This window comes from Sceloporus occidentalis, unplaced genomic scaffold (genome assembly GCF_023333645.1).
Source record: "Sceloporus occidentalis isolate IW3139 unplaced genomic scaffold, rSceOcc1.0.p SCAF_1, whole genome shotgun sequence".
NCBI lineage: Eukaryota > Metazoa > Chordata > Lepidosauria > Squamata > Phrynosomatidae > Sceloporus > Sceloporus occidentalis.
The window spans coordinates 296,501,491-296,527,680 of NW_028316981.1; the positions used below are offsets into that span (position 1 = coordinate 296,501,491).

At 39.4% G+C, this 26,190-nt stretch overlaps 1 protein-coding gene across 4 annotated transcripts in view; it reads left to right on the forward strand.

The window, feature by feature from the left end:
• RANBP3L (RAN binding protein 3 like) overlaps window positions 1–26,190 on the forward strand; it is a 49,488-nt gene that overhangs the window by 16,353 nt on the left and 6,945 nt on the right. For 3 of the 4 annotated variants that reach the window (XM_089513289.1, XM_089513310.1, XM_089513296.1), the window contains 13 exons: window positions 4,445–4,500; window positions 7,827–7,863; window positions 9,062–9,139; window positions 9,703–9,777; window positions 11,309–11,380; window positions 12,758–12,885; window positions 13,012–13,094; window positions 15,476–15,560; window positions 18,275–18,371; window positions 20,036–20,163; window positions 21,153–21,273; window positions 22,491–22,633; window positions 24,008–24,194. In XM_089513289.1, coding sequence (XP_089369415.1) covers window positions 4,445–4,500; window positions 7,827–7,863; window positions 9,062–9,139; window positions 9,703–9,777; window positions 11,309–11,380; window positions 12,758–12,885; window positions 13,012–13,094; window positions 15,476–15,560; window positions 18,275–18,371; window positions 20,036–20,163; window positions 21,153–21,273; window positions 22,491–22,633; window positions 24,008–24,194 — 1,290 coding nt within the window. The remainder of the gene's footprint in view (window positions 1–4,444; window positions 4,501–7,826; window positions 7,864–9,061; window positions 9,140–9,702; window positions 9,778–11,308; window positions 11,381–12,757; window positions 12,886–13,011; window positions 13,095–15,475; window positions 15,561–18,274; window positions 18,372–20,035; window positions 20,164–21,152; window positions 21,274–22,490; window positions 22,634–24,007; window positions 24,195–26,190) is intronic. The other variant, XM_089513303.1, reaches the window with a different exon arrangement.

The following is a 26,190-nucleotide window of genomic DNA, read 5'->3' on the forward strand; positions in this document are numbered from 1 at the left end:
GCCCCACAAATTATACCACTGTGGGACATAGTTAGTTCTGTCTCCAACTTTAAACATGTGGTTAAGTTATCAACAACTAGTTCCACAAACAGAATGCAGCCTTTGTCCATGTCGTTTGATGTTAATGACTCAAGAGAAATAGTTCATTTTCTCCTCTTTTCCTTTAAATAGTTGCACCAAATAGCTGGCTTAAAGAGATCTGTGTGGCCTATAATTCCATCATTACTTGATTTAAACCTTTGGGATTACTTTTATTCAGGGGGTAATTCAATGCCAATTCTGCAAGAGGGCAGCTTGTGGGGAAGAAGCAGGGATTATTATGTCCCTCTTGGTCAGTGGTGGTCTCCATGTTATGGCAACAGAAAACACCACCACCATGTTTTCCTATCAGCCGAGGGCTTTTGATAAGCAACAACAAAAGAGAAGTAGGGGGAAGGCTGCAGATGGGGGAAAGCAAAAGAAAATAATAATTTATGAATGCCTAATATACTTTAAATACATGCTGAGTATTACTTACCCAGAATTCCAGAATCCAAAATACTCTGAATTTTAACATTGTCCACATGGGTTTCTGAGACAGTGATACCTTTGCTTTCTGATGACTTTGTGCACAAAATTATTTTAAAAATATTATGTTAAATTAGTTTCACACTATCTGTATAAGGTGTTGTGATAATATCTGATTCTGTATATGTAAATTTTCCAAAATCCAAAACACTTCTCATCCCAAGCATTTTGGATACAGGAGACTCAACCTGTACAAGCCAAGATTAGGACCTTGGCCGATATTGAAAATATATTAGGAATTACTAAATCAACAGCGTATGCCTTGAAGCTGGTAGAATTCTGCCTGTGCACTTAGGAGGAGATCCAGGAAGATGAAAACAGCCAGCTGGGGCAGGAACTTTAGAGAGTTTTCAAGGCGGGCATTTGGGTCCAGGAGGCCAGAACTCTGCCCAGGTAAGTGGCAGCTATTGCACAGTCTGGCAAAACCATGGCACATGGAGGTGTTGGATAACTCCTTGTAGAACTTCAGGGGAGAAAAATTAAGTTAAATTAAAACTACGAGAGGATTCTCACTACTGATTTCTGTTTGTAAATTTCCCATGCTTTCTCCCTACTTCTTCCATTTTTATTTTATTTTATTTTTTTTTTGTCTTAGGAGGGGGGGGAACCCTGCACACATTAAAGAGGAAAAGTTGCATAATGCCTTATAATAAGTACTGCTAGGAAAACTCACAGCACAATCGGAAAACACCCACTGTTTGTAGGCATAAATATATCATTTTATTACCTGGACAATATCTGAACACAATTATCTGAACAATCATACTATCTGGGGGAAATGGACTTATGCCTGCTCAGGAAGTCTGCTCCTGCATAGGCATTCCAGGTTAGTATGGTTAGTACGGTATAGGGCCAAAACCTCAGAGTAAGGAATGGCCCTAGGTGATGTTACAAGTAGTGGCCTCTAGTGATGTCACAAGAGGTGGGCCCTAGTGATATAATTTACATGTAATTAGGGATGCCATAACCCGCCTGCAGGCGGGAAAGTCCCGCTTTTAGCGGTAGCGGCCTGGTCCCGGTCTGGTTACCGCTAACTCACGGCTTTGGGCCCGGCCCCTGGGCTGGGCACTCTCATGTGGCCATTGCTGCGTCTCCTCCTTCTCCTCTGCCTCCGCTTTGGCACGTTCCCCCTCCGTGTGCTCTAGTGGCAGGCAGCCACCCGTCTCCTCCTCCTCCGCCTCTGCCTACACCTTAGTGCGCTCCCCTCTGCGCGCTCCGGCAGCAGGAAGCCACCCACCTCCGCCGCCTCCTCCGTGCGCTTCCGCGCCAGGCACTTGCTTCGGCCGTGACCGGCAGTAGCGTGCACTCTCCCCACTTGCGCGGCAGCGCGTGGGGCTATAAAGGCAGCTTGGCCCCTTGATGCTGGCTGGCAGAACAGCGGGGGCGGGGCTGTTTCCAGCCCCAATCTGCCATTGGCCAGCAACAAGGAGAAGGCAAAGCCTCAGAGGAGGAGGAGGAGGAGGAGGAGGACTCTGGCCACAGGGAGGGGAAAGGGCTCTTTCCTAGCGCATGGCGCAAGGAGGAGGAGGAGGAAGAGGAGTAGGAAGTAAGAGGAAGAAGGGGAGGAGCAGGAGGAAGAGGAGGAGGAAGAAGAGGAGGAGGAGGAGGGTGCCCATTTCCTATGTCTTTTTTTCTAAAGTGTGTTTTTTGTTGTATTTTTGGTGCTTTTAATGCTAACAAGCCTGCCTTGTTTTAACAATGATAGGGGGGATGATGATGATGATGATGATGATGATGATATTGATATCAGTAAGCCTCAGAGGCATGTGCTCACTGTTTGTGAAGCCGAGACAGTGTGACCTTCCAAAGTGTGTTTTTTGTGTATTTTTTGTGCTTTTAATGCTAACAAGTCTGCCTTGTTGTGACAATGATAGTAATGATGATGACGATGGTGATATTGATATCAGCAAGCCTCAGAGGCATGGCCAATGTAAGTTGCTCTGAGTTTTACAAACTCATGTGCAGTGAAGAAAAACCAAAGTCCCTTGACCAAGTACACACTTCTGAGAAGTACAGTTGAACCCGAGGGCAAATCACTTCTTGTTAAACCACCTTGACATATTCAATATGCATAGCCATGTTAACCCATGTTCAGTGTGAAACCCAAGGGGTTTAGTTAAGGAATAAGCATCTGAAATATGCAAGAGGCCATGTTCATTAAAGCCATGTGAAATTCCCAAATGTGCTGTTGTGCGTGTTTTGGAATGGAGGAAGGGGTGTTTGGCCAGAAAAGAAGTACATTTCTGCCATCTGTCTAGGAATAATGCCAAAATGTCCTCCATTTTGATCATGCCTAAGAAATATGCATTTATATTATCATTTTTTAAAAACCATCAAATTTTTTCCCATGTCCTCCATTTAAAAACCGTGTCCTACATTTGTCCTGGTTTGGAGGTCCTGACTTATGGCAACCCTACATGTAATACATTACCCATCAGCTACAGTTGCTCAGAGTATGGCTGCATCCAAACTGCTGGATTAATGCAGTTTGACACCACTTTAACTGACATGGCTCAATTCTATTGAATTCTGGGAACTGTAGTTTTGTCAGATATTTAGTAGTCTTCGTCAGAGAGCTCTGGTGCCATAACAAACTACAAGTCCTAGAATTCCATAGGATGGTGCCATGATAGTTAAAGCACTGTCAAACAGCATTAATTTTCAGTGTAATAGGAGAAAAAATAGTCTAGAAAGGGAAAATAGGTTCTCTCTCTCTCTCTCTCTTCATATATGTATACACTATTTAAATTGTTGCTCTCATCCTGGGATTATTTCCCCCTTTGTTGTGCAGACCAGACAAGAAGATCTAGGATTTAAACTCAGGAATCCCTGAGCCCTACCCATTTTGTGGTAAAGTTATGAAAAGAGCAACAACCATAATAAACTGTTCACAGGTAGTGATTTTGAGCCCTGCTTATTCAAACCTTCATGCAAACAAGGGTTTCATGGATACAGTTTGTACCTGTGTTAAGTTTGTTTCACACTTTCACCCAACTGCAAGGCCAGTAGCTGCTGCTCAGTCCCAGTCGCCTCATATTCTTGTTCAGATGAATATGTGAAAGGGGCTAATGGATTTTGGAAAGATATCTTGACAAATGTTCCAGTAATGACAACAACGCAATAACTTTAGATGCCTCGTTGTTCATTCATTGATATCCATAACAAAAACCACATCCATTTTTTGCTGTTTTGTTTTTCCCTTGTTTGCATTGTTTGAAAATCTTTAATAATTAAAAAAAATGAAAAAGATTTGTGTAGAGTAACAACAACAAAATAAAGGAACCTGAAAGAAACAAAAATATGTAAATAATTATGATGAAACTGCCAGTTGCTTTCATCATGCCAACCCTGGAGTCTTTTAAGACATTTATACATTTCATTTTTGTAATATCTTGGTTTAAATTGCCTTTTGGCCATCCGATAATTTCATTTTTTCTATGTTTTGTAAAAACAAAATTAATTTTGTTTTCTTAGAATGAGATGGTAACGAGGTAAAAGTGATGTCTGGAGAGAAGAACTGTTAAGAATGCTAAAAAGAGGTTCAATATGAACTGCAGAAGACCAAGGGGGGGGGGGGGAGGGAGAAAGAGGGGACATAAATGGAAATATATATGAGAATATGTATGATAATGTTTATATATGGTTGTTGTTACGAGATGATATTGACAAAATGTCTTAAACAATATATTTACAAAAATAAACATTTTATACTTTAATCGGGTTTCTCTAGTCTAGCCCAAAATCTACTGTCTCTCAGTTTATTATTGTTATTAGACAAATGTTTCACTGAAAGGGATCGACAGCCCTATTAGTACAAGACAGATTGATAAATGATCTATTTGCACTCACAGTTTAATATTGCACCTTTTCTCTTTAGACAGATCAGTGATTGCACAGCCCATCTTTGTTTTCAAGAAAGAGCAACCTTACAAGGTAAGTACCAAACCTTTCTTCTCTTGCACTTCGTCCAAACAAGTTAACCAATGTATGCAAATAACACACAGTGGAAGTGTGGGATCACAATACCAGCCCTATGCACATTCACTTTAGCATCTGTATACAGCTTGCGCACATGCACTAGAATTCATTGCCACTAGATGGTGATGGTGGCTGCCAATGTGCTCAGCTTTAAAAGACATCTTGATAAATTAACACAGATAAGAGCCATCACTGGCTACTAGTTATTCTAAATCTCTCCAGTATCAGAAGTAGTCTACCTATGTATTGCTGGGGAACAGAAGACAGAGTACAGTTGCACTCCTCTCCTGCCTGTGGACTTGCAATAGGTGAACAAAATAGGTTCCTGGTTTTATTCTGGGTGAGCAAAATGTTTGACTAAAGAGGCCCTAGGCCTCAGTCAGCATGGCTTTTCTTATCTTCATAAACAGATAGGGTACTTTTGTGTGATATCTTGGAGAAACAGGATTCCTAGTCACAACAGCTTTGTTTGACCATTAACCCTATATTTTTGGAAGGAGTAACAGGCTTGTCCAGGGATGTTTCTTTGAGTGTCACTCAACCCTAACAAGAACAATCCTGGACTGGCAAGAATCTTTGCAGTTTGGTTCTTATTCTGTGCAAAATTCACACAAAGTTGTTTTTGTGCAGGAAACTGCATTTTCTGCATGGAAAATAAGATTTCAGTGCAGAAATATTAATTCCTGCACAGGTAGGGTTGCCATAAGTCAGGAGCTCCAAACCGGGACAAATGTAGGACAAATGTAGGGCAACATTTTCAAATGTAGGACACATTGTTTAAAAATGGAGGACGTGCAAAAAAATGAGGATTTTTTAAAAATGTTAATATAAATGCATGTTTTTAGGCATGATCAAAATGGAGGACATTTTGGCATTATTCCTAGACAGATGGCAGAAATGTATTTGCCCTCGGGTTCAACTGTACTTCTCAGAAGTGTGTACTTGGTCAAGGGACTGTGGTTTTTCTTCACTGCGCATGAGTTTGTAAAAATCACAGCAAGTTACATTGGTCATGCCTCAGAGGCTTGTTGATATCAATATCACCATCATCATCATCATTATCACTATAATTGTCCAAGAAAGGCAGACTTGTTAGCATTCAAAGCGCCATAAATACACAGAAAATGCACTTGCATATATTTAATAATAAAAAATAATGGGGAAAAAATAAAAAACAAGGCAGGGGTGTATATATTTCATAATAAAAATTAATGTAATAAAATAAAACAAGCAATAATAAAAATTAATGTAATAAAATAAAAACAAGCAATGATAAAAATTAATGAAATAAAACAAAAACAAGCAATGATAAAAATTAATGAAATAAAATAAAAACAAGCAATGATAAAAATTAATGAAATAAAATAAAACAAGCAATGATAAAAATTAATGAAATAAAAAATAAAACAAGCAATAATAAAAATTAAAGAAATAAAAAAATAAAAAGCAATAATAAAAATTAATAAAATAAAATAAAATAAGTATTTTATATTTTTAAAAATAATTTAAAAACCCCAAAAAACCAAGACAGACCTAATGGCCACTGACTCAGCTTTCCTCCTCCTCCTCCTCCTCCTCCGGCCCAATTCTGCCCTGGCCTTCAGGCACCCTTCCTCCGGCTCCTTCCTCCTCCTCCTCCTCCTCCTTAGGATGGCTGGCGCGCACGCGGAGGGAAGTGGGGCAGGCGCGCGCGCACACAGTGGGAAGTGGGGTAGGCGCACGCGCAGAGGGAAGCGGGGCAGGCGCGCATGCTGCCGCTGGCCCCTGCTGAGGCCTGGGCGGCGCTCGCCGAGGAGCCCGTCCTCTTTGGCCAGCTGGCCAATGGCTGGCTGGCCAAAGCAAGGGACAAGCTCCTGTTTTGGAGCCCCGCGCGCATGCACGCAGGTGGGCAAACCTTGATGCGGTGGCGGCGGCACTTCTGCCGCCGAAGAGGAGGAGGAAGGCGGAGCCAGAGGAGGAGTTGGGTTGCTGCTGCCCAGCCCACCACGAAGAGGAGGAGGAGGTGGGTTGGCGCCGCAGCCAGCCGCATTAGCGGCAGCGGCAATGGCCACAGGAGGAGCGGACCCCAAACCGGGAACAAGGCATGGGGGGCCCCCAAACCGGACCGGGACCGGGAGGGCCCCCCCAAAAGTGTGATTGTCACGGGGGCCGCCGGGTTATGGCATCCCTATGCACAGGAAAAAAAAGCTATAATTAGGATTTGTTTTGCGTAAAATTTGCATATAGTAGATTTGGATAGAAAACAGCATTTTCTGTGCAGAAATTAATATTTCTGCATTGAAATGTTATTTTCCATACAGAAAATGCTGTTTCCTGCAGGGAAAATGTTGTTTTCTATGGGGAATAAAAAAACCCCTTTGTGATCATTACTCAGAACGAGTCTTGAATTACGAATAGGCTTTGAAAACTACATAGTTTTCAAAGACTTTCATGCAGTGAGAAAAAATTGCTGAAATTAATCATTGCTACCTGTATGAAGCAACTTAGTGAAGACATCCCTTCTTTTCGTCATTGGTCATAACCTGTTTAAACATGAATAAAAATGTCTGTGCATACCCAACACTTGAATAGGCAAGAGATACTGGATAGGTAGGATCCCTTGCTCTTGTAGACAGAACTAATCCACACTGTTTGGTGATGCACAAATTTGATGCACAGTCACACATATCTTTCATATTTGTCCCTTTGCAAGCAAAATGAATTACTGTGGGCTCTGATCTGGCTCTGTGGGTATGCCATGTAATGTCTGAACAGAGCTACTGAATAATCTTATAATCCGTAACATGCATTGCCTCCGTGCAGAAATGCAAATGAAGGTCACTCCCTGCTTGTGCATTCACAGGGTTAAAGTTATTTGCAAATTAGGAATGGACGATTAGGAATCTCATTGTGCAACAAGAACAAACATCCCTGCTGTAGTTACTGGAAATGTTCTTTAGTTTAGAAAAGGTAAAAAAATATGTAGATATACAAGCCTTTATGAACTGAACAAAAAATAAGCTGCTTAACATGTATGTGTTAACTGTGTGAACTGCTGTTACCTGCGACTTTAAAAATGAGGATGGATAAAATTGCAAAAAAAGGAAGGGAGTAGGTATGCTTTAGAGCTCCAACTTTTGTTCTTTGTTCTGCTTTAAAGTTGAGATAGTGGATGTGGAAAGATCATCAGGACCTGTGAATGATGTTAGCACAGAACATCATGTCACACAAGGGGCTTTTCTTAAATAATTAACATCTGATAATACTTAATCTAGGTCTAACTAAGATTTCTTTTTGTTCAGACACCTATCGAAGATCCTGTATGCAAGGCTGAAAATGGTAATTATGAATTCAATTTAGACTCTTTTTTTAAAACACAAATATATTGTGAAGGATATGATATTATTTTATTTAGTGGCTGGACATTCACTTTGTAATAAGCCCTGAGCCCCTCCACATCCTCTGGCACAGAAGTTGCCATACTAGACTCCTTTCTTTTGCATCATCATCATCATCATCATCATCATCATCAATATATGTACACAAAACATACTTTTATTTATTTTATATAAAACCAAATGTACAAATCTGAATGTGTTATGTTCAGTTATAATAAAAACCAACTCTTCATGTGTTGATTATTACAATAATGAAGAAGAGAAATGCCAGCTTTAATTCAATATTTTTGCATTGTGTGCTGCCTTCTTTGATTTGTATCTCCATTTGTGATTCACTAGGAGGTATGTCCTCCACCATTATGCAGACAGAAGCTGGCAAGTGGATGATGGTGTACATGCCAGGGGGAAAAAGCAGGCAGCTCAATTTCTAAAACTGTTCCTTGTTTCCCATCAAACCTTCCCCAATAAAGCAAGTCCTCTATGCCCAGAACTCTCTGAGTAGAAGCCATGACAAATTCATGAGTTAAAAGCCCAGAAGGACACAAACCAGAGGCTTTAACCATATTTAGTCCTGGGAATTTCAAACTACAATAGGTTCCACCACAATTGTACAGACAGATATCACAGTCCACTCTTCATGTGAAGTGAGATCTGGGAGAACCATATCCCTTCCTCCCATCATATGAAAGGCAACCATAAGTTAATAGATTTTATATTTGCTTTATGAACTTTTGTAATGGATTTTTTGGAGGGGAAGAGTAATTTTTATTAACACACAATTTAGTATTCTAGCAGCTGAAGCATATATAAAACGATTCTTCCATGTTTCTTCTCCTTCTGTTCATCCATCAAACCCAATAGAAAAAGTTCTGTTCTGTAGAAAAAAAACCCAGAACTTTTGTTGGATTTTAAAAGTGTTTTAATGCAGACATGAGGAACCTCTGGCCTTCTACGTATTCTGTCCTGCAACTCCCACCAGCCCCACCCAACCTGACCAATAACAATGTACTATGGGAGTTATAGGTCAAAGCAATTGTTTGGGAGGTCATTGGATACTCACCCGTCTTAATGTAATGTATTGTTGTGCTTGATAAGATATGCAGTGTATGCTGATGTCCTGTCATTCTTTTTCTCTTCAGTTTCCACTGGTTGTTCCAGAAAACGTCCAAGATCATCATCTTTTTCTTTCCAGCCCTCTGACTCTCAGTTGTACAGAGGTATGACTGCTTACCCCTTGCTCATTTCCAGTTAGTTATTTTTAAAATGAAAATAATATTTTAACAAAACCTGATGTGCAAATGTATTCATGAACTAAACTAGAAGTAAGTTCTGTAATCTGTGGTTTAGCGTCTGTTCCATCCAAAGTGACTTTAAAGCTTAAAATTAATGACACTAAAGTGGAAATTGTAAAAATAACAAATATCATGCCTAACATTTGCCATGTTTTGGTAGCAAAGACATGTATCACTATAAAATTATACCTGTTTGCATAATTTGTTGTTGTCCTTATTTTGTGCCTTCCAATCATTTTTAACCTAGAGTGGCCCTAAAGCGAAGCTATTGTTGGGTTTTCTGGGGCTGAGCAGTGACTCACTCCAGATCTCTCATTGGGTTTCCATTGCTGAGTAGGGACTCAAACCCTGTTCTCCAGAATCATTGTCCAACGCTGAAATCACTATATCCCACTGGCTCTCATAATTTGCATAATTACTTTTCTTAAAATTATATAATGTTAAGTGCTCTTCCACGGAAAATGATGAGTTGCTCCTTTTAATTCCAGAAATGATACTATCCCCAAAACGTGTGCGATCATCTTCCTTTACCATCCTTCCAACATTCCCACCATCTCAGCCAGGTAAACTAAAGACTGACCGGTGAATAAATTAAATTTTCTTTATTAAACTTTAATTACATTATTCTTAATAATGTCAGACTTACCCTGATGAAAATAAACATACAGTTTAATGTTTGAGCTGCCTTAATATTTGATAACATCCTTGAACCGGAAAAAAAATTATTGTCCCATATGAATATAGTGTGTTATTTCATATTAGGGTATATATATATATGAAAGACATTGCAAGTGTTAGCCAATCAGTGTGCTATCTATAGTTGACTTTCCCCATTCATATTAAACATTTGAGGAGGGGAAATGGCAGGAAATTGTTTACTATATAGGGATGGGGAGCTATTGTAGGGAGGAATATGCTTTTTGATGATTTCCAGAGTTTTTAGATTTCAATGGACAGTCAAGATTGCAGTTTTGAACTGGAAGCCTCCATAAACCTTACACTGTTTCTTCTCAGAAGCATCATTAGCACTCCACATCTCAGAATGACAAGATCTAGGGCAATCCTCTAGTTCACCAAGGACCCAAGGTGAACTTTCTGTTGTCTCAGATAGACCAGCTCTTCTAAGCAAGCTGTCAGTTGCAGGCAGATGAAAAAACTGAAAATTACAAATGAAAGGGCATATAGTGTGTCCTGAGCTAAACATGAAAATGCCCAAGAACTGTACTGTAACCTTTAAGAGAACTGAAGGCGGTTTGAACAGAAATGCCAGTGAGACACACACACAATAAAAGAATGCATGTGCTGTCTCTCTTGAACTATGTGAAGCTACTGTTTGATAGTGATGCCTTTTGGAAACCACTCTTAGTTCAATTCAAAAAGATATTTTAAAAAAACCACAGTTTTTATTGTTTAAAATTTTTGTTTTGTTTTCACTTATTCTTCTACTCTGTTTTACTCTTTTTATTGTAGCTTTTTTCTCTGTTTAACAGAAAAGTGGGGTGTAAATTTTAAGAGCCTACTCAATTTAAACTAAATTCAAAATGAAACTTTTTAATTAAAAAAAAACTTATTATGTAGCTCTAACCCATTGTCAGCTATTATCTCTCTTCATCTGGTACCTAGCACCAGGTTGATCCTTTGGAGGGCTAGTCACTCCAGACATGTTCTGACATGGTCTTTCAGCCAATAACAGTTTTCATGTATTTCAGTAAAATGGACATGGGCTGCATCTGCACTGCAGAATCAATAGTTTGCCACCACTTTAACTGCCATTGCTCAGTGTTATGGAGTTCTGGAATGTGTAGTTTTGTGAGAGATTTCTGTCAGAGAGCTCTGGTCCACAAATAACTAAAGATCCCAGGATTCAGTTAAAGTGGTGTCAAACTGCATTAATATTGTGGTATGGAAACAGCCATGGATGTGATATCAAATGCTATGCATATGCATTCAGCCTCAATAAACATGGTTTGTAAAGAGGAGTTTCTTGTTAAAAATCATAAAATGCTTGAGAGGACAAATCTGCCAAAGCATATTGAAGACATATTAAAAATGGAATAGAAAATTGACTTTATTGGGCATATATTTGTTTTGCAGTAAAGAAGAATAACATATTCTTGACCTCCATGCTACTACAAAAGAAAATTGGTGTGAAAGCTACAGAAGAGAGTAAGTAATAATAATATGTTTTATTTATAGACCGCTATTCCGCAATGATCAAGTAGAGTTAGCCCATGTATTTATTGCTTGCAAATGCTAGCTGGGATGACAGGGAAGAGAGAGGAGAGACTCCTCTAGTTCATTAATATGTGGGCTTAAAGTAGGACATGACATTCCCCCATCCCCACTCCCAAAAAAAATGCACACAGACAAAAGACAGTGGGGATTGCCTTTATCTCTTTGCATTGACCAGGAAAAATACAGGAAGGGATCATGGGGAACCTGAACCTTCTGTGGACAAGATTAGGTCCATGGGCCAGAGGTTTATTCTCAAGGGATTAGGACTACACCTTCTATAGGTAGGTAGGTAGGTAGGTAGGTAGGTAGGTAGGTAGGTAGGTAGATCTTGGCTTAACAGATATATCTAGCTAGATAATCTGCAATATATATATATTGCATGAGGTTCTGGCATGCATGAGTCCAACCAAGTGAGGTTTCTGCAGAGATAAGAGAAATCACACTTGCAGTTTAAGTACATATTTACTTTTGAATGGTTGCTCAAAAAACAAAACATACTGAATTCAAGATACAGAATTGAAACTAATCCTGTGCTATGACTAAGGCTGCCTGATCTCAGGGCTTGCCTGAATCTCCAGTTTTCCAGTTCATAGATAAGTGTGCAAATTCTCTTGTTTTTGTGGGCTCAGATCCAGGCAAAAAGACTCAGATAGGAGAGCAGCTGCCTTGCTGCAATTTACAAGGCTTAATTGAATTGTTGATGCAACTTGCAGACTCTCCAGAGTCTATACATTTACTTAGTTGGCTTCCTCCTTCCCTCTCAGTCATGGTGACTGCTCTGTTTTGCACATGCCTTCTAAAAGCAAATAGACTTTTGTTTCCTTGTCCCAAATCTCCAATTAATTTCACTTTGATCCACACCCCTAACATAAGATTTCTGTCTAAATTTCCAAAAAGGAGTATGTATATAAGTATGTGTGTATATTTCTGTGATTGTGTTCTTGAATGACAAGTTGTGAGCAACTGTGGTTGCTACTTAATCTGTAACTCTTAATGACATGACAAAATACCATCCCTATGTATCAGGTTTTGGCACAGAAACCTCAGGGCCTGGGATGATCCCTAAATTGACAATCCTTGCTTTGACAGATGTCTTGCATCATCTGAGGGGCTACTTCTTCTTTAATACTATACCTATTATCTAGTCTACAGTCACTCAGTATATTATGAGTGACACAAAGTCACAAGCATGAGAAGAAGCGATATTAACGTGAGAAAGGATTATGTGGGATTTAAGAAACATTTTTTAAAAGAACATGTGCAAGCAGAAGCAACAAAAGTTAACCCCGCTTGCCTCTGTTTTGCAAGGTATTCCATCCACAAATGTACAGTGGGATGTTTTGAAGCCTGCCATCTTACAACCTCCACAAGCTTCTATGCACAGATTAGCAGAAAAGATAAGCATTGAAACTGTTCTGCAGGACACAAATGCTGAGGTAAATACAGTGTGAACAGGAAATATAGTTTGGTATGAAGTGTGTGATGCTGTTGTTTCATACATTACTATTAATATTTTATGGACGGTTTTCCATTTGTGGTTTTTCTACTTCTGTTGTTTTTAGGTATCTGAAGGCACTGATGCCTGGAAAGATGTTCCGGAAAAGCAACCTGTTTCTTTTCACATTTTAGGTCCTCAAGTAATAGGGTACGTGAACTGAAATGTATTCTTATTTTAATATTTTGGTCTTGAAAAAAATAAACATTTATCTAATTGGTTTTAAAAGTTTTTTAGTATTCCTCAACCTTGTGCCCTCTAGATATGTTGGATCATATGTTACTGCTGGCTGGTCATGATGGAAGCTATAATCCAATATGTCTGGAGGGTTTATTTGGTTGGAAAATAGGTCTCCTTCTTTACTTATTTCTCCTAACAGTCTTAGGTTAACAGATTAGTACCAAGAGACATGGGGAGTTTGAGGAAGGGCCAAGGAAATTTCCAAAGGACAACAATGTGTCCCACCCCCCCCCACCCCCCCGGTCTTTGTGCCTCATGTTCATGGATTTGACACAACATCCTAAAAGGTAGCCTTCAGATGTAGTTATTTATTGGTTACATTTCCATTATTAATGAGAGAAGATTTATTGCTTAGTCCTAAGACCACTGCAAACAAAACATAGAATCATAGAATCATAGAGTTGGAAGAGACCACAAGGGCCATCAAAGCTTTCATATGATTAATAATAACAACTTTTATTTATATTTCCCACCACTCCCAAGGATTAAATAAATAAAAAAATATACCTAAGATTAAGATACATATCTTGTTTTATAAGGCAGATCACATTGTAGCAACAAAGAAAAAATACTAATTAACTATTGGTGTCCTAACAAAAAATATTGTATACACTCATATCCTCAGGTTTCTATGACAGTTAAGATGGCTCCCAAGGACGTTTCTCTACATCTGATAACCTTCGCCACAAACACAACAACCCTTTGGATCACATATTGATTTTATGATTGTAACACTAAACTAAGTTTCTTTTTCACACTCCAGTATTTCATTTTCTTTAGGAAAGGCTCTAAATAACTTTCTCTAATACCAGTATATATCTGGCAGTCAAGTATATAATGAGCCAAATCCTCCAAAACTGGCTCTCCACAGACACAGCCTATCTTTAAATGGGATACAATAAAATCTTTCCCCATTTTCTGATGATTATTATTTGGATTAGCTGGTTTTTAATATGTAATTTTTAATTTTATACTGTTTAATCTTGTTGTAAGGGGGGGCATTATATATATATGGATGTATTTTAACTTCTTGTAGCCAGCTTTGATTGCCTTGCAAAAAGCGGGATAAAAATTTTAAAAATATTTATTTATTTATTTATTTATTTATTTATTTATTTTATCATCCATTTGTTCAAAACATAAGCATGTAAGAACTGTACATGATTCCATTATCAAGAGATATTGCCAAACATTTTTCACGATTATGTTCACATTTCACACTGGCTAACCATTTCACTGTTCCTATGGTTGTTAGGGCATTTATATCAGTTTGTGCATCCCCCTCAGGCTCTCTTTGTTTAAAGACCTTTTTCGTATCATTCATTCTTGGATTCAATGCCTGAGCAGAAAATCCAAAATTTGGTAGTAAATTTAAAAGTTTCTGACACCAAAACTTTCCTTGGGGGAGATTTCTATTATTACTTTCCTCCAGTAATCTCAAGGTGGTGTACATGGCTCTTCCCTTGCTGCTGTATGGGTCAGGTTACGAGAGAGTGACTGGCAAAACATGACCCAGTGAGTGTTATGTTTCTGTGGAAAGTTGAACCTGAATCTCCCAAGTCCTAGATCGATATTCTAATTGCTATCTCATACTGTCTGGCTATTATACACATATAAGTGCTTCACACCATCAGAAATCTGAGTTGTGCAAATGTGTCCCAATAGCTTCAACAACTAAGACACTTGTGATGCTTTATCGACTGCATCCCTCTGCATACAATAGTACACATGATAACCCTCTTTTCCAATGTTGTGCCAAACTTACAAACATCTTGACAGTTGCCAGCTTGCCAAGCTAGGGATTTTAAAGCCACACACTTTCACCTTGTATTGACATTTATGCATCTGTACCCATGATAGAAAGAGAGCAGTTACTATTTTGTACTATAGTTCCCAGGATTCTCCAACCACTGGGTTTGTTTATTGGGTATGTGGGTCTCAGACAGTTGTAATCCTCAAAAGAATAATAAAAAGTCAATTTGTTTCTAGGGTGGGAGTACCAAATGTTAGGGCAAAGCTAGTGAGCATGGCTTCATGGTCCCTAGCATTGCAACTGGGCAACAGCAGCAATCCCCTGATTGTGTGTTTTAGGAAAGCCAAAAGATTTTAAGAGCGCATGGAAAAAGGAGCTGGCACTCGGATTTCATGACAAGTCTCCTGTGTTTTTATCTCAGTGAAAGGGAGGAGTGAGTGGACCTAACACATACGTATTTTAACTGGTTTTACTGATATATATTGTTTTCTTTTGACAACCCCTCAAACTGATGTGGCTTTCTTGTTTTTGCTTCTAGCAACCAGTTATCCCAAAGCAGAACTTTTTCAAACAGTAGACATCCTGACTTTGTGTTTGGAGAAAATATAGTAGAAAGAGTCTTGGTAAGTATTAAAGATTTTTTGTCTCGTTTGGTGGGGTAGTGGAAGGACAGCCAGGAAAAAATTACTCACCTGCGCTTGTTTCGTCACCATCTCTGTCATACAACGTCATCTGCATTCTGTAGATGTTTACATTTATTTCATAACCCATTAAATTTAAATCTTGTTAAAGCAATTTCCTTTCTTGGAGAATGTGAGGCAACTTTACTTGTGAAGAGAAAATCCAAAAATGTTAACCATTTCTAAATGTTTCTCAAAAGTGTTCAATAAATTTAGCAAAAAGGAAAATCAATGATGAATTGAACGCTGGCTGGCTATGAAATTTTCTGAGTATTAGACAGTAAGAGCTCAACTTTTTCTGAAACATCATCTAAACATTTGGTCTAATAATGCAGTTGGTGGTAATGTGAACTTTCTTTCAAAGATATCTGAGTAGGGAATTCTAGTGATTGAAATGGCTTATTATGTTACTTTAACAGCTACTTGATCTGTAGCAATTAGCATCCCATTAAGTCCTTCATCTGATATTTCCTGCATATCAGGTTCCTTTTAAAGGCAGAAGATCAGACTTGGCCTCCCCACCCCCCAGTTGCTAAGCAACTTACCTGGGAGCTTTGCACACCACATACATGGGACTTACTAATAATGTGTGGCTAAGTATGCTTTTGTTCCTCGAGGTAGATGTAAAAGTAGAAAAGCATAGGAATGAAAGTGAATTTCATCAAAGTTGATATGTTGATGCAACAGAACAGTCAACTGTATGTATCCACAGATTCTTCATTAATTGAGCTAGAAATGCCTAGTAGAGTACTCTCTCTAGGAATCTCTAGATGTTTCAGTGCAACTTTTAGTTAAAGTTGACCATAGAGTTGCACTGGAGGAGGACCTAGATATTCCTAGAGAGAACACATTAATTAAATCTGTGAGTAATCAAATTGCAAATATCAAAGCCACAAATATGGAGGGATGAGTGTAATTCTATAGAAAGCTGTTATGCAATTGCCTTGCTGCAGTCACACAATTTTATGGGTGTCCTGATGTCATCATTAATTTATAATCTATGCTTTCTCTCTAGCAGGTCAGTGTGGTGTAGTGGTTTGAGCGTTGGACTAAGACACTGGGAGACTAGGGTTTTAATCCCAGCTCAACCATGGAAACCCATTGGGTGAGTTTGAGCAAGTCACATTCTCTCATCTTCAAAGGAAGGCAACGGCAAACCTCCTCTGAAGAAACCTGACAAGGGCCCGGTATATACGGGCCTTTCTGATGCCCTCGTCATGTGCTAGGGCTGCCTGGGGGCAGAGTGCCCACACGCCCACAACCCTCACATGTGACAAGGGCGTAACAATGGCGGCACCCTGTATACACTTGTTATGCCACCGCAGCAGCTTGAAAAGAACCCGCTTTTTGTGGGTTCTTTTTTCACTGGTAGGAAGCCGCGTGGTTTGGTGGCTGCAGCTTCCCTCCGGCAGAAAAACAGGTGCCGGGAGGCCACCCTTTTTGGGTGGTCTGTACCGCACCAAGAAAACCCTATGATGGGTTTGCCTTAGGTTCACCATAAATTGGAAATGATCTGAAGGCACACAGCAACAACATGTTTTCTCATTGCTCCTCTTTCTTTTCTCTTTGCCACAAAAACATGGAAGTACAATGCCTTTTGATTGGCAGACATAGGACCTGGGATCATGCTTCTGGGAATGAGTGCTGGAATTTAGCATTTGCTTGCTTTGGTTCAAAAATCTTGAGTTGTATTAAACTACAGTTCCCCATTAAATTCATTTTAGCATATGTTGCTTAGCAAATCAGAAAAATAAGCCAGAATAATGGTTTTTGAGAATGATTGTCTAGAGTTTAGAAGAGGTTCTATTTTTAATCCTACCAGTGAATAATCACTTTGCATCACAGTTTAAGAGGTTCCTGTAATTCTAATGTGCAGTCCTTATTAAAACATGAGGTTAGAAACATTATTTTTTGGATCACAATTCAGAATCCCACAGCTATAATATCATGAACAAGAACCCTTTAGAATGAGACTAAAATGGCAAGAGATTCTGCTTGCATAGGAAAGAATCTAGTGCAAAGTTCTCATAGTACACATCCCTTTGGGTCACCATCTCTTTTTTGGGAGAGTTTCCTCATCAATTATGTCCATTCCTACTGGATTGCCACCTGAATTGTGTGGAATACTATATTCCAGAATTATTGCTGCTGTGTGTCTTCCAGTCATTTCTGATTTATCATGATCCTAAGGCAAACCTATCATGGGATTTTTTTGGAAAGATTTGTTCAGGTGGGGGTTGTCTCTGACTTCCTCTGAGGCTAAGAGAGTGTGACTTACCAAGCGGCATCCATTGGGTTTCCATGACTGAGCAGGAATTTCAACCCTGGTCTCCAGAGTTTTAGTCCATGGCTCAAACCATTACACCATGATGGCTCTTGTATTCCAGAATACTGTTTGCAAATTGGACTAGTAAAGTAAAGTCAGTAAAGTCTAGTAAAGTCAGAATATTAATGTATGGCTACCATTTAGCCTTTATCCTGCTGTGTACACTGTAATGCCATTCATTCTTTGTAAAAATCAAATAGTATTAGTATGTGACATACAATTAATTCCAGTTCTATTTTTTCCATTGTAATACCTTTCCCCCATTTTCCAATAACATTTCCAATTTTCTATCCCATCCCATTCTGCAATGTTTTTCTCTGATTTCCCTTAGAGACCTGAGATATCCCCAGAGCTGCCGTCAGAAGATGAATCACACAACAGTGAAAATGAAACCACATTAGGTTTTCATACCAGTTCTCCATGGACAAGTAGGTGCTATACAATACCCTTAACTTTACCATGCTGCTTCCCATTCTCTTCACAACTTTGGATAGATGGTTACTGTAGTCAGTATTGATAGATCTAAAAGAAAAGCCCAAATTCAATCAAGAAGATGCTGTCTACCAGGTTAGATTATTTTGTCTCTCCAGCCCAGTGTTGGCTACTTCAGTTGCATAGTCTTCAGCTTCTTTTATATTACGTCCTCATCTTTTTTAGAAAAAAATATATATGGCAGAATGAACCTGGATGTTCTGCATCAAAGATGTCAAAAAGCCAGCAGGTTAAATACTTTTACTATAAGAATGTGCCAGACCATTGTTCCCTATAGATTGAAGTTTGGACAAATTCTGTCCAAGACCAAGCCCTTCTCTAGCCCAGTCCTTTATTTTGGCTGAACATTAGGAGAAACATCTTAATAGCAAGAACATTTTAGCAGTGGAACCAAAGAGAAGGGCAGACTCTCACTTGCTGGATACGTTCAAGCAGAAACTGGACAGCCAGCTGGTGAGGATGCTGAAGTTCTTGACTGAGATACTATTCAGCACCAGTTGAATGTAAAGTTCTTCCAGCATACTTAGATAAATGTGGCCCATTTGGGTGAGGCAGTTGGCATTTCTGGGGCAGGGGATGAACTGTATCTGCATGCTGACCAGACTTTAAGCTGCCCCATTGTACTGCAAGCAATATGCAATATCCATATGCCAGCACCTAAAAAGTACAATTGCAGGGATAAGGATGTAATGCCCCAATAGATTCCAGCTTTTTTAGTCCCAGCAAAAACTGGAAGGGAGGAAGAGAGAATGAAGTAAGCTGTATGACATAATAGGCAAATTGACCAGTTATCATTCTGATCCCATGACACTGTAGGGAACTTGGCCAATCATTTAGATCTATTCAGTGACTTTGCTCACTATTGGTTCTGGATACTGTGAGATCCAATATAGGCAGACCTCCTTTAAAAAAAAAGAACAGTGGTCTGATTTATTAAATGTAAACAAGGGAATGCTCATTTCTCCACTCTCCCACCTTCCATGATAACAACAAGGTGGAGTTAGTGGCCAAAGAACCAGGTGTATACTGTAAGTACTGAATCACACATGACCCATGGGGCTTTTTGTTCCAATAGATCTCAGAATTGGCAGGGGGCACCTGCTTGGGAGAGAATAAAATTGTACTACTGGTGTGGGTTATTGCCACTGAACACTCTAGGACAACAGAAATGTCATCTGGTAGAGCAACAAATACTGAAGCCATCAGGAATTTTTACTCTGTCCGGAATGTTTCTATGACTGGTAGTAGTTGTCCAGGTTTTAGGCAGAGGTCTTTTACTGTCCTGCTACTTCTCCCACATCCCCCCCCCCCATGTATTTGGAGGTGCAATCACTTTTTGTCCCTTTGACTAAGACCAAGTGTAATTTGGAAATGCCAGAAAACAAACCTGATACCTCACGCACTTTATGCTCACTGCTGAGCTATACCATGGAGAGGTCAAACAGATGTTCCAAATGCTATCTTAATAAAAAGCTAGTTATATCTGAATCAAGCTGTTGAAAGGGGGGAAAGGTTAATGTCCAATACATTTTATTATAGTAGCTCCCTCCTCTTATGATTAAAGCTTTAAAAAATATTCTTTCTTCTTGTGCAACACTAGATTTGGTCAAGGACACAACACTGGCTGAATCAGCTGCTGCTTACATATCTAACAAGCCAAGACAAAGATATTTATTAGATAAAGTTGAAGTCACAACAGGAGAAGAAGCAGAACACAATGTGTTGCAGGTAGTTTTTTTCCTAGATATTTCTAGGTGAATGTTTGAATGTTTCTGTTATATTAATGGGGAGAGTGAGGGAAACCAAGCTATGTCTTGATTTTACATAGTGACCTTCTGATGTTTGACTAATATGTACCACTGCTGTGATTTTTATTTGCAACAGCTATAAGTCAGTGGAAATCACTGTCCTGAGCCTTAATAGCTCACGTTAAAAACTTTCTAACACAAATGGTTGGTGTTTTTTTTTAAATATGAAAATAAATAGATAAATATAAGTAGATTTATCTTCTCACTTAAGATAGAAGCTATTATCACAAAACTTCAGCAAGGTAGTGTTAAAGAAAAGTATTCCCTAGATTCATATAATGCATGTCTGCATATGCCAAATTGGCTGCAATCTAGTTGGGCTCTGTTCTTTGCATGCTTTTGAACTAAAGATTTGAATAACATGTAGAGTGCTCCCAGAACTTAGTACAGTTACTTGTCTGGACAACACTCCCAGAATCTCAGCCAGCCATTTCCAGACATAGCCCCTGACTGCGCTAGGAATATGAGTAGTGAAGCTTACTTCCTCACATTCTGGATGAAATGATGATTTGTACATTGGGAAGTAAGCACACACTTGGAAAAGGTACTAGGCTTATTGCATGAAGCTTCTCTGAAGAACACAACAAGCCTTCTAACAGTCAGCACCACATAAAACTATGCAATGTTGCAAATTCACTGATCCCTGTGTTCTTTCCAGAGGAAGGGAAAGATTTTGAAGTGTTGTTCTCTGGGAAGAGTATTCAGTTCTACTTTTCTCTTCAGTTTTGTTAGTGAATAACTAAGTATTCATTTTGACCATTCTCCTGGTGTTTCATTTTTACATTAATAAACAATAACCACAATACTACTAATAAAACTAAACCACTTTAAATTAACAGTGTAGATGGTGCAGAGTTTTTATTGTTCAAAAATCCATATTCCAATTTATGTTACAATTTCTTACCCTAGATCAACTGCAAACTTTTTGTATTTAACAAAGCCTCATTGTCCTGGATTGAAAGAGGCAGTGGCTCTCTGAGACTTAATGATACATCCAGCAATCAGTGTGGAATGCTTCAGTCAAGACTGGGTGAGACTTAGTTCCTCTTTCATTCTGTCTTTCCTTCTTGATACAGAAAATATCTAAATGCAACAAAATTGTACTTACTATTGCTCTAACACAGTCGGCCCTCCTTATTCACAGATTTTTTTATCCACGGATTCAAGGCTTGAAAATATTCAAAAAAAGTATAAATTCCAAATAGCAAACCTTGATTTTCCATTTTATATAAGGGGCATCATTTTACTGTGTTATTGTATTTAATGGGACTTGAGCATCCACAGATTTTGTTATCCACGGGGGTTCCTAGAACCAAACCCCAGTGGCTAATATATGCCACATTTGAGATAGAGGTGAATAGAATAGAATAGCTTTCATTTGAATAATATTATCCAGTTAAAGGAATTTTGATTGACTAATCCATTTATTAAATTTCCATATATCTATAAATATAGTTTTGAAGAACAACATACATGCCCATTACCCAAGATATGAATATTTCTGCTGTGTTTACAGGCCCTCTGTTTCTCCCTGGTTGCAAATGAGCAAACAAATAAGAAAGTCTTCCATTAGCTATAATTTATTGTTTTGTCAGAACCAGCAAACAGTATTGGAACAAGGCAGGATATTAAGCGGTAATTCAAAGCTCACTTACACTGTGGTAGTAGAATTTCAGTTGTACGTTTTTGCTTAAACTGTAGTATGTTATCTGTTCTAGAAAGTATAATTGAAGATGCACAAAAAGTTCAATAGCCTGAAGACACAATCAAAATTTCTTGATAACTAACATTCTGGAGAAATTGGTGTATTGTCCCCGTCTAGTTGACAAATTTGAATTTCAAACCATGAGGATACTACTGTTTTAAACTGCATTTTATTCTACTACAACAATGTAAAATTTCAAGACAGTTCCAAAATATTGTGAACACTTCAACATGCCTTTACAGTAAGTAGTTACTTTACAGTAAGTGGAACAGTAAAAAGCACACAAACCTCTTTTACGATTCAGGATAGTAGGAGCAATGTAGCCCATTACTATCAGTTCTGACTGTCAGTGACCCTCCATGTTGTTTCAGACAGGATTCTTTCCCATCCCTACTTGGAAATACCTGTTTAGCTTTAACATTTGATGAGATGTGTTCAGGATGGTGTGGTGATATTTAAAGCGGGGAAGTATCCTACATTATGGGAAAGGGATTTCAGTTTCCCTGCCTTTCTTCTTAGTATTTCATTTCTCCTATTTATAGTCATGCGAAATCAAGGAAGCATGAGGCTTGTTCTTAACACCAAACTCTGGCCTCAGATGGTCATAAAAAGAGCAAACAGGAAAAGTCTGTGCATCACAGCAACAGACCTGGAGGACTGTTCTGTGAAGGTATTTCTAATACAGGTAAGACTTTAAAATAAAAAGAAGTTTTACTGTGGGGTCCCAGGCAGGTCTATTCAGAAATAAGCCCCACTAAGTTCAATAGGACTTGGTCTCTTGGCTAAGACATCTTTCTCTTTCTTCTGCCTGGCTTTTCCATTTACTATTATTATTATTATTATTATGCTTTATTTATATAGCGCTGTGAATTTACACAGCACCGTACATACAATCAATAAAATAGGTAAAAATAGATAAAAATAAGTCTGCCTATACTGTACATTCTACAAAATAATAAAATAATACATTTGAATTGATTTACACTTTTGTTTCAAATGATTAATTTTTAAATACAGTTTGATATTTTAGATCATTTGGATCCAAGGTGCTCTTGTGATTTCTGCTCATTTCCCCTCTCCCAGCATCCTATTCAAGTTGTTTCTATCTTATGGCAACCCTAAGGGAAACTTATCATGGGGTTTTCTTGGCAAGATTTGGTCAGATGGGATTTGTCATGGATTTCCTCTGAGGCTGAGAGTGTGTGACTTGCCCAAAATCACCCAGTGGATTTCTATGGCCGACCTTGGATTTGAACCCTATCCTCCAGAGTTACAAAATATTCCAACACAGAATTCCAACACTCAGACCTCTACACCACATTGGCCAGGGTGACCAGATGTCCTCCTTTTCTAGGACTTGTCTTACATTTCAACTTCCTGTCCAGGAGGAATTTCAAAATGCCCTTTTTTTAAAACATGACTATGGAACATAGCCATCACAGTATTTCTTGGCAAGATTTATTCAGACGTTTACTGCTGTCTTCCTTTATGGGTCAGAGTGTGTGACATGTTCAAAGTCACCCAGTTGTCCTCTGTGGTTGACTAAGATTTTGAACTATGGTCTCCCACAGGCCTAGTCCAACAGTTAAACTACTATCACATCAACACTCAAAGAGTGCATATGAAATTTTAGCGAAACATTTTACAAGACGTTTCAGGGCATTTTACTTACTACATTTTACTTTCAGGACATTTTACTTATGAATCTGAATTTCACTGTGTAGACATTCTAGATATATATGAAGAAACTATAAACTCTGATCCTTAAAATGCTCTTTAGGCAGCTTGAGACACTCACCAGTTGAACATAGTGTTTGTGGGGTGCAGGCACAGGCAATGTATAATTGTACAATATGTTTTTATTATCACATATGTACTATGTATATTTGTCTTCCCATAGGAGGAAAAACAGGAGAGGAAAATCACACGAACCATAGCATCTCAATGATTTTAGTACTGTTCAATAATTTTAGAAATTCTCTATCCAGTTTGCTCACTTGTTCATTGATAAGCCACAAAACAATACCAAATGGCTCTGTGCATTCTGTTTGTTACACAGGCCAGCTCAAAAGATGCTGCTTCGCTATATGCAGCAATCCACCACCGTCTTGTTGCCTTGAAAAATTCTGCAAAGCAGGAATGTGATGCAAATCAGATGGAACCAGAATCAGATATTCAGCAGTTAAACTGCGAGAGTGATGAAGAAGAGAGTGAAAAAATAACGGAACTGAACAAAAATAGATCAGGTAAGCAGAGCTTTCCTTCTGTGTAAATGGCGAAACACCACTCAAATCTGATGGTGTAGTACTTGGTGCATAAGATTGCTGTGAGTCATCATCCACTAGCACAGAAAAATGGGCAGCTACCTTCTAGAATTTGTTTACTTATTTATTTTATATGTCACCTTTGTTCCAGAATTTTAAAAAACCCTTAAAATTAAAGTACATTTTCCACGTTATGTTTTTTAAGTCTTCCATTCTTGCTTTAATCAAGTTTTGCAGCACTCACACCTGTATTCATGTACAGATGGGTTGTGTGATCTTCTGTGCAATCTGCGTAAAGGTAATGGTGTTTACATATTGACCAATGTTCTACTTGCTTTTCAAAGTAACACTTAAGATGGGACGCTATGGATTTACTAAAGTTCAGAGCAGTGGCTGGTTTAGGCAATTTTATGCTCTGGGTTTAAGTCTTATCAGGAACCTGCTTTAGCTGGTGATATGCATTACTCTATTTATTGTTAAATGAGGTAATCCAGCTCTGCTGTGTTTAGGGGGCCCTTTACTAATTCTCCTCAGCATTGGTTTGGAATTTTCTCAAAAAGTCTTGCCTTGCCAACACCAATGGCCAGGGCAGTATAAAAACCCTGACACTCTTTGGATGCATGGCTATATTCATTAATTGGCTGCCTCTTAATTTTAGCTTGTAAAGCCTTGGGCAAGTCACAGTCCTTGGGTTGTGACATTCAGAAAGTCACAGTCTCTTAGAGCCCATACAGACAGGTCAAAATAAAGCTGCTTCGGGTCACTTTGGAAGTATGCTGTTTGCTGAGGAAGGGGAGAGGCGTAAATAACACAAAGGACAACCAATTGGCAAGAAAGAAGGCCACAGTTTTATTGAATACAGCAACAAGTAAAAAGAGGGTTGGCCTGAAAGCATGAGGTCTGGATCTGACATCTACCGACCTGAGTTGGTCGATGAACCAAAATGCCTGGTCATAGCCAGGCTTCAGGATGACAGAGGGGTAACCAGTCTAAAGTGTGCTCATCACTTAATGAGCCGGCTATGAGCATAAGCGCATTTTCGCCCCATGTCACCGGGGAACACTGAATCGATGTCGCCCCCGCACTGGCGACATAGCTAAGCCTCAGCACCCCCAGGTCCCAGTGGGACTCCCGATCCAGTGCTCCACAACACAGGAAACCACGTCCATCAGATCTGAGACCTATGCTGCTGCCCCAGAAAGCCGCCTCCTATGAAAATTGTGATGAAGAGCACAGGCTTAAACAAGGGGTGGATGGTGGGGAACTGGCTGAAAATGGTGCCAAGGGTTGGTGCGGCAAGGGCCTAAACAGGCCTGCCAGCCAATGGCTGACCAGGAAGTCAGGGTGGACCCACCCCTGGCCTCTGCAGCTCTGCCACACAACCAATCAGGGCCACTTCTGCCCTCAAAAGGGAGGCTGGGAGTTGAAGTCCCTCAGCCTGGAAGTGACCCAGCAGCGTGGTGCTTCCCTTCTGCTCCCAGGGGAGTCTGGGAGCTGTAGTCCATGCCCACGTGGACCAGAAGTCCCTCGGCTGGCTGCTGGGGGTGCCCGCCAGTCGCAGGCAGGAGCCCAGTAGGGGCCTTGGGCTCACAAGGCGAGCGGGCCGCCGCACCTCTGGGCGCCAGGCAGGCCGGCCCGACCTCTACTCCCCCCCCCCACAGTAACTGGACCAGCCCGGTGAGTTGGGTGGTCCCATTTAAATGATACATGTGTCCTAAGAGGCCAAAAGCCATGCAAAAGCCATGCTCTAGTCCTAAGGACTGGAGCGCAGTTTTGGGGCAGCTTCTGGCCTCTTAAGATGCATGTGTCATTTAAACATCATACCTCCAAAGTGACCCAAAGCAGCTTTATTTTGGCCTGTCTGTATGGACCCTTAGTCTCAGAGGATAGTAATGGCAAACCCCTCTGAACAAACTTGCAAAGAAAACTCTGCAATAGATTCATTTTAAGTTGAAAACAAATTGAAAGCAAGCAATAC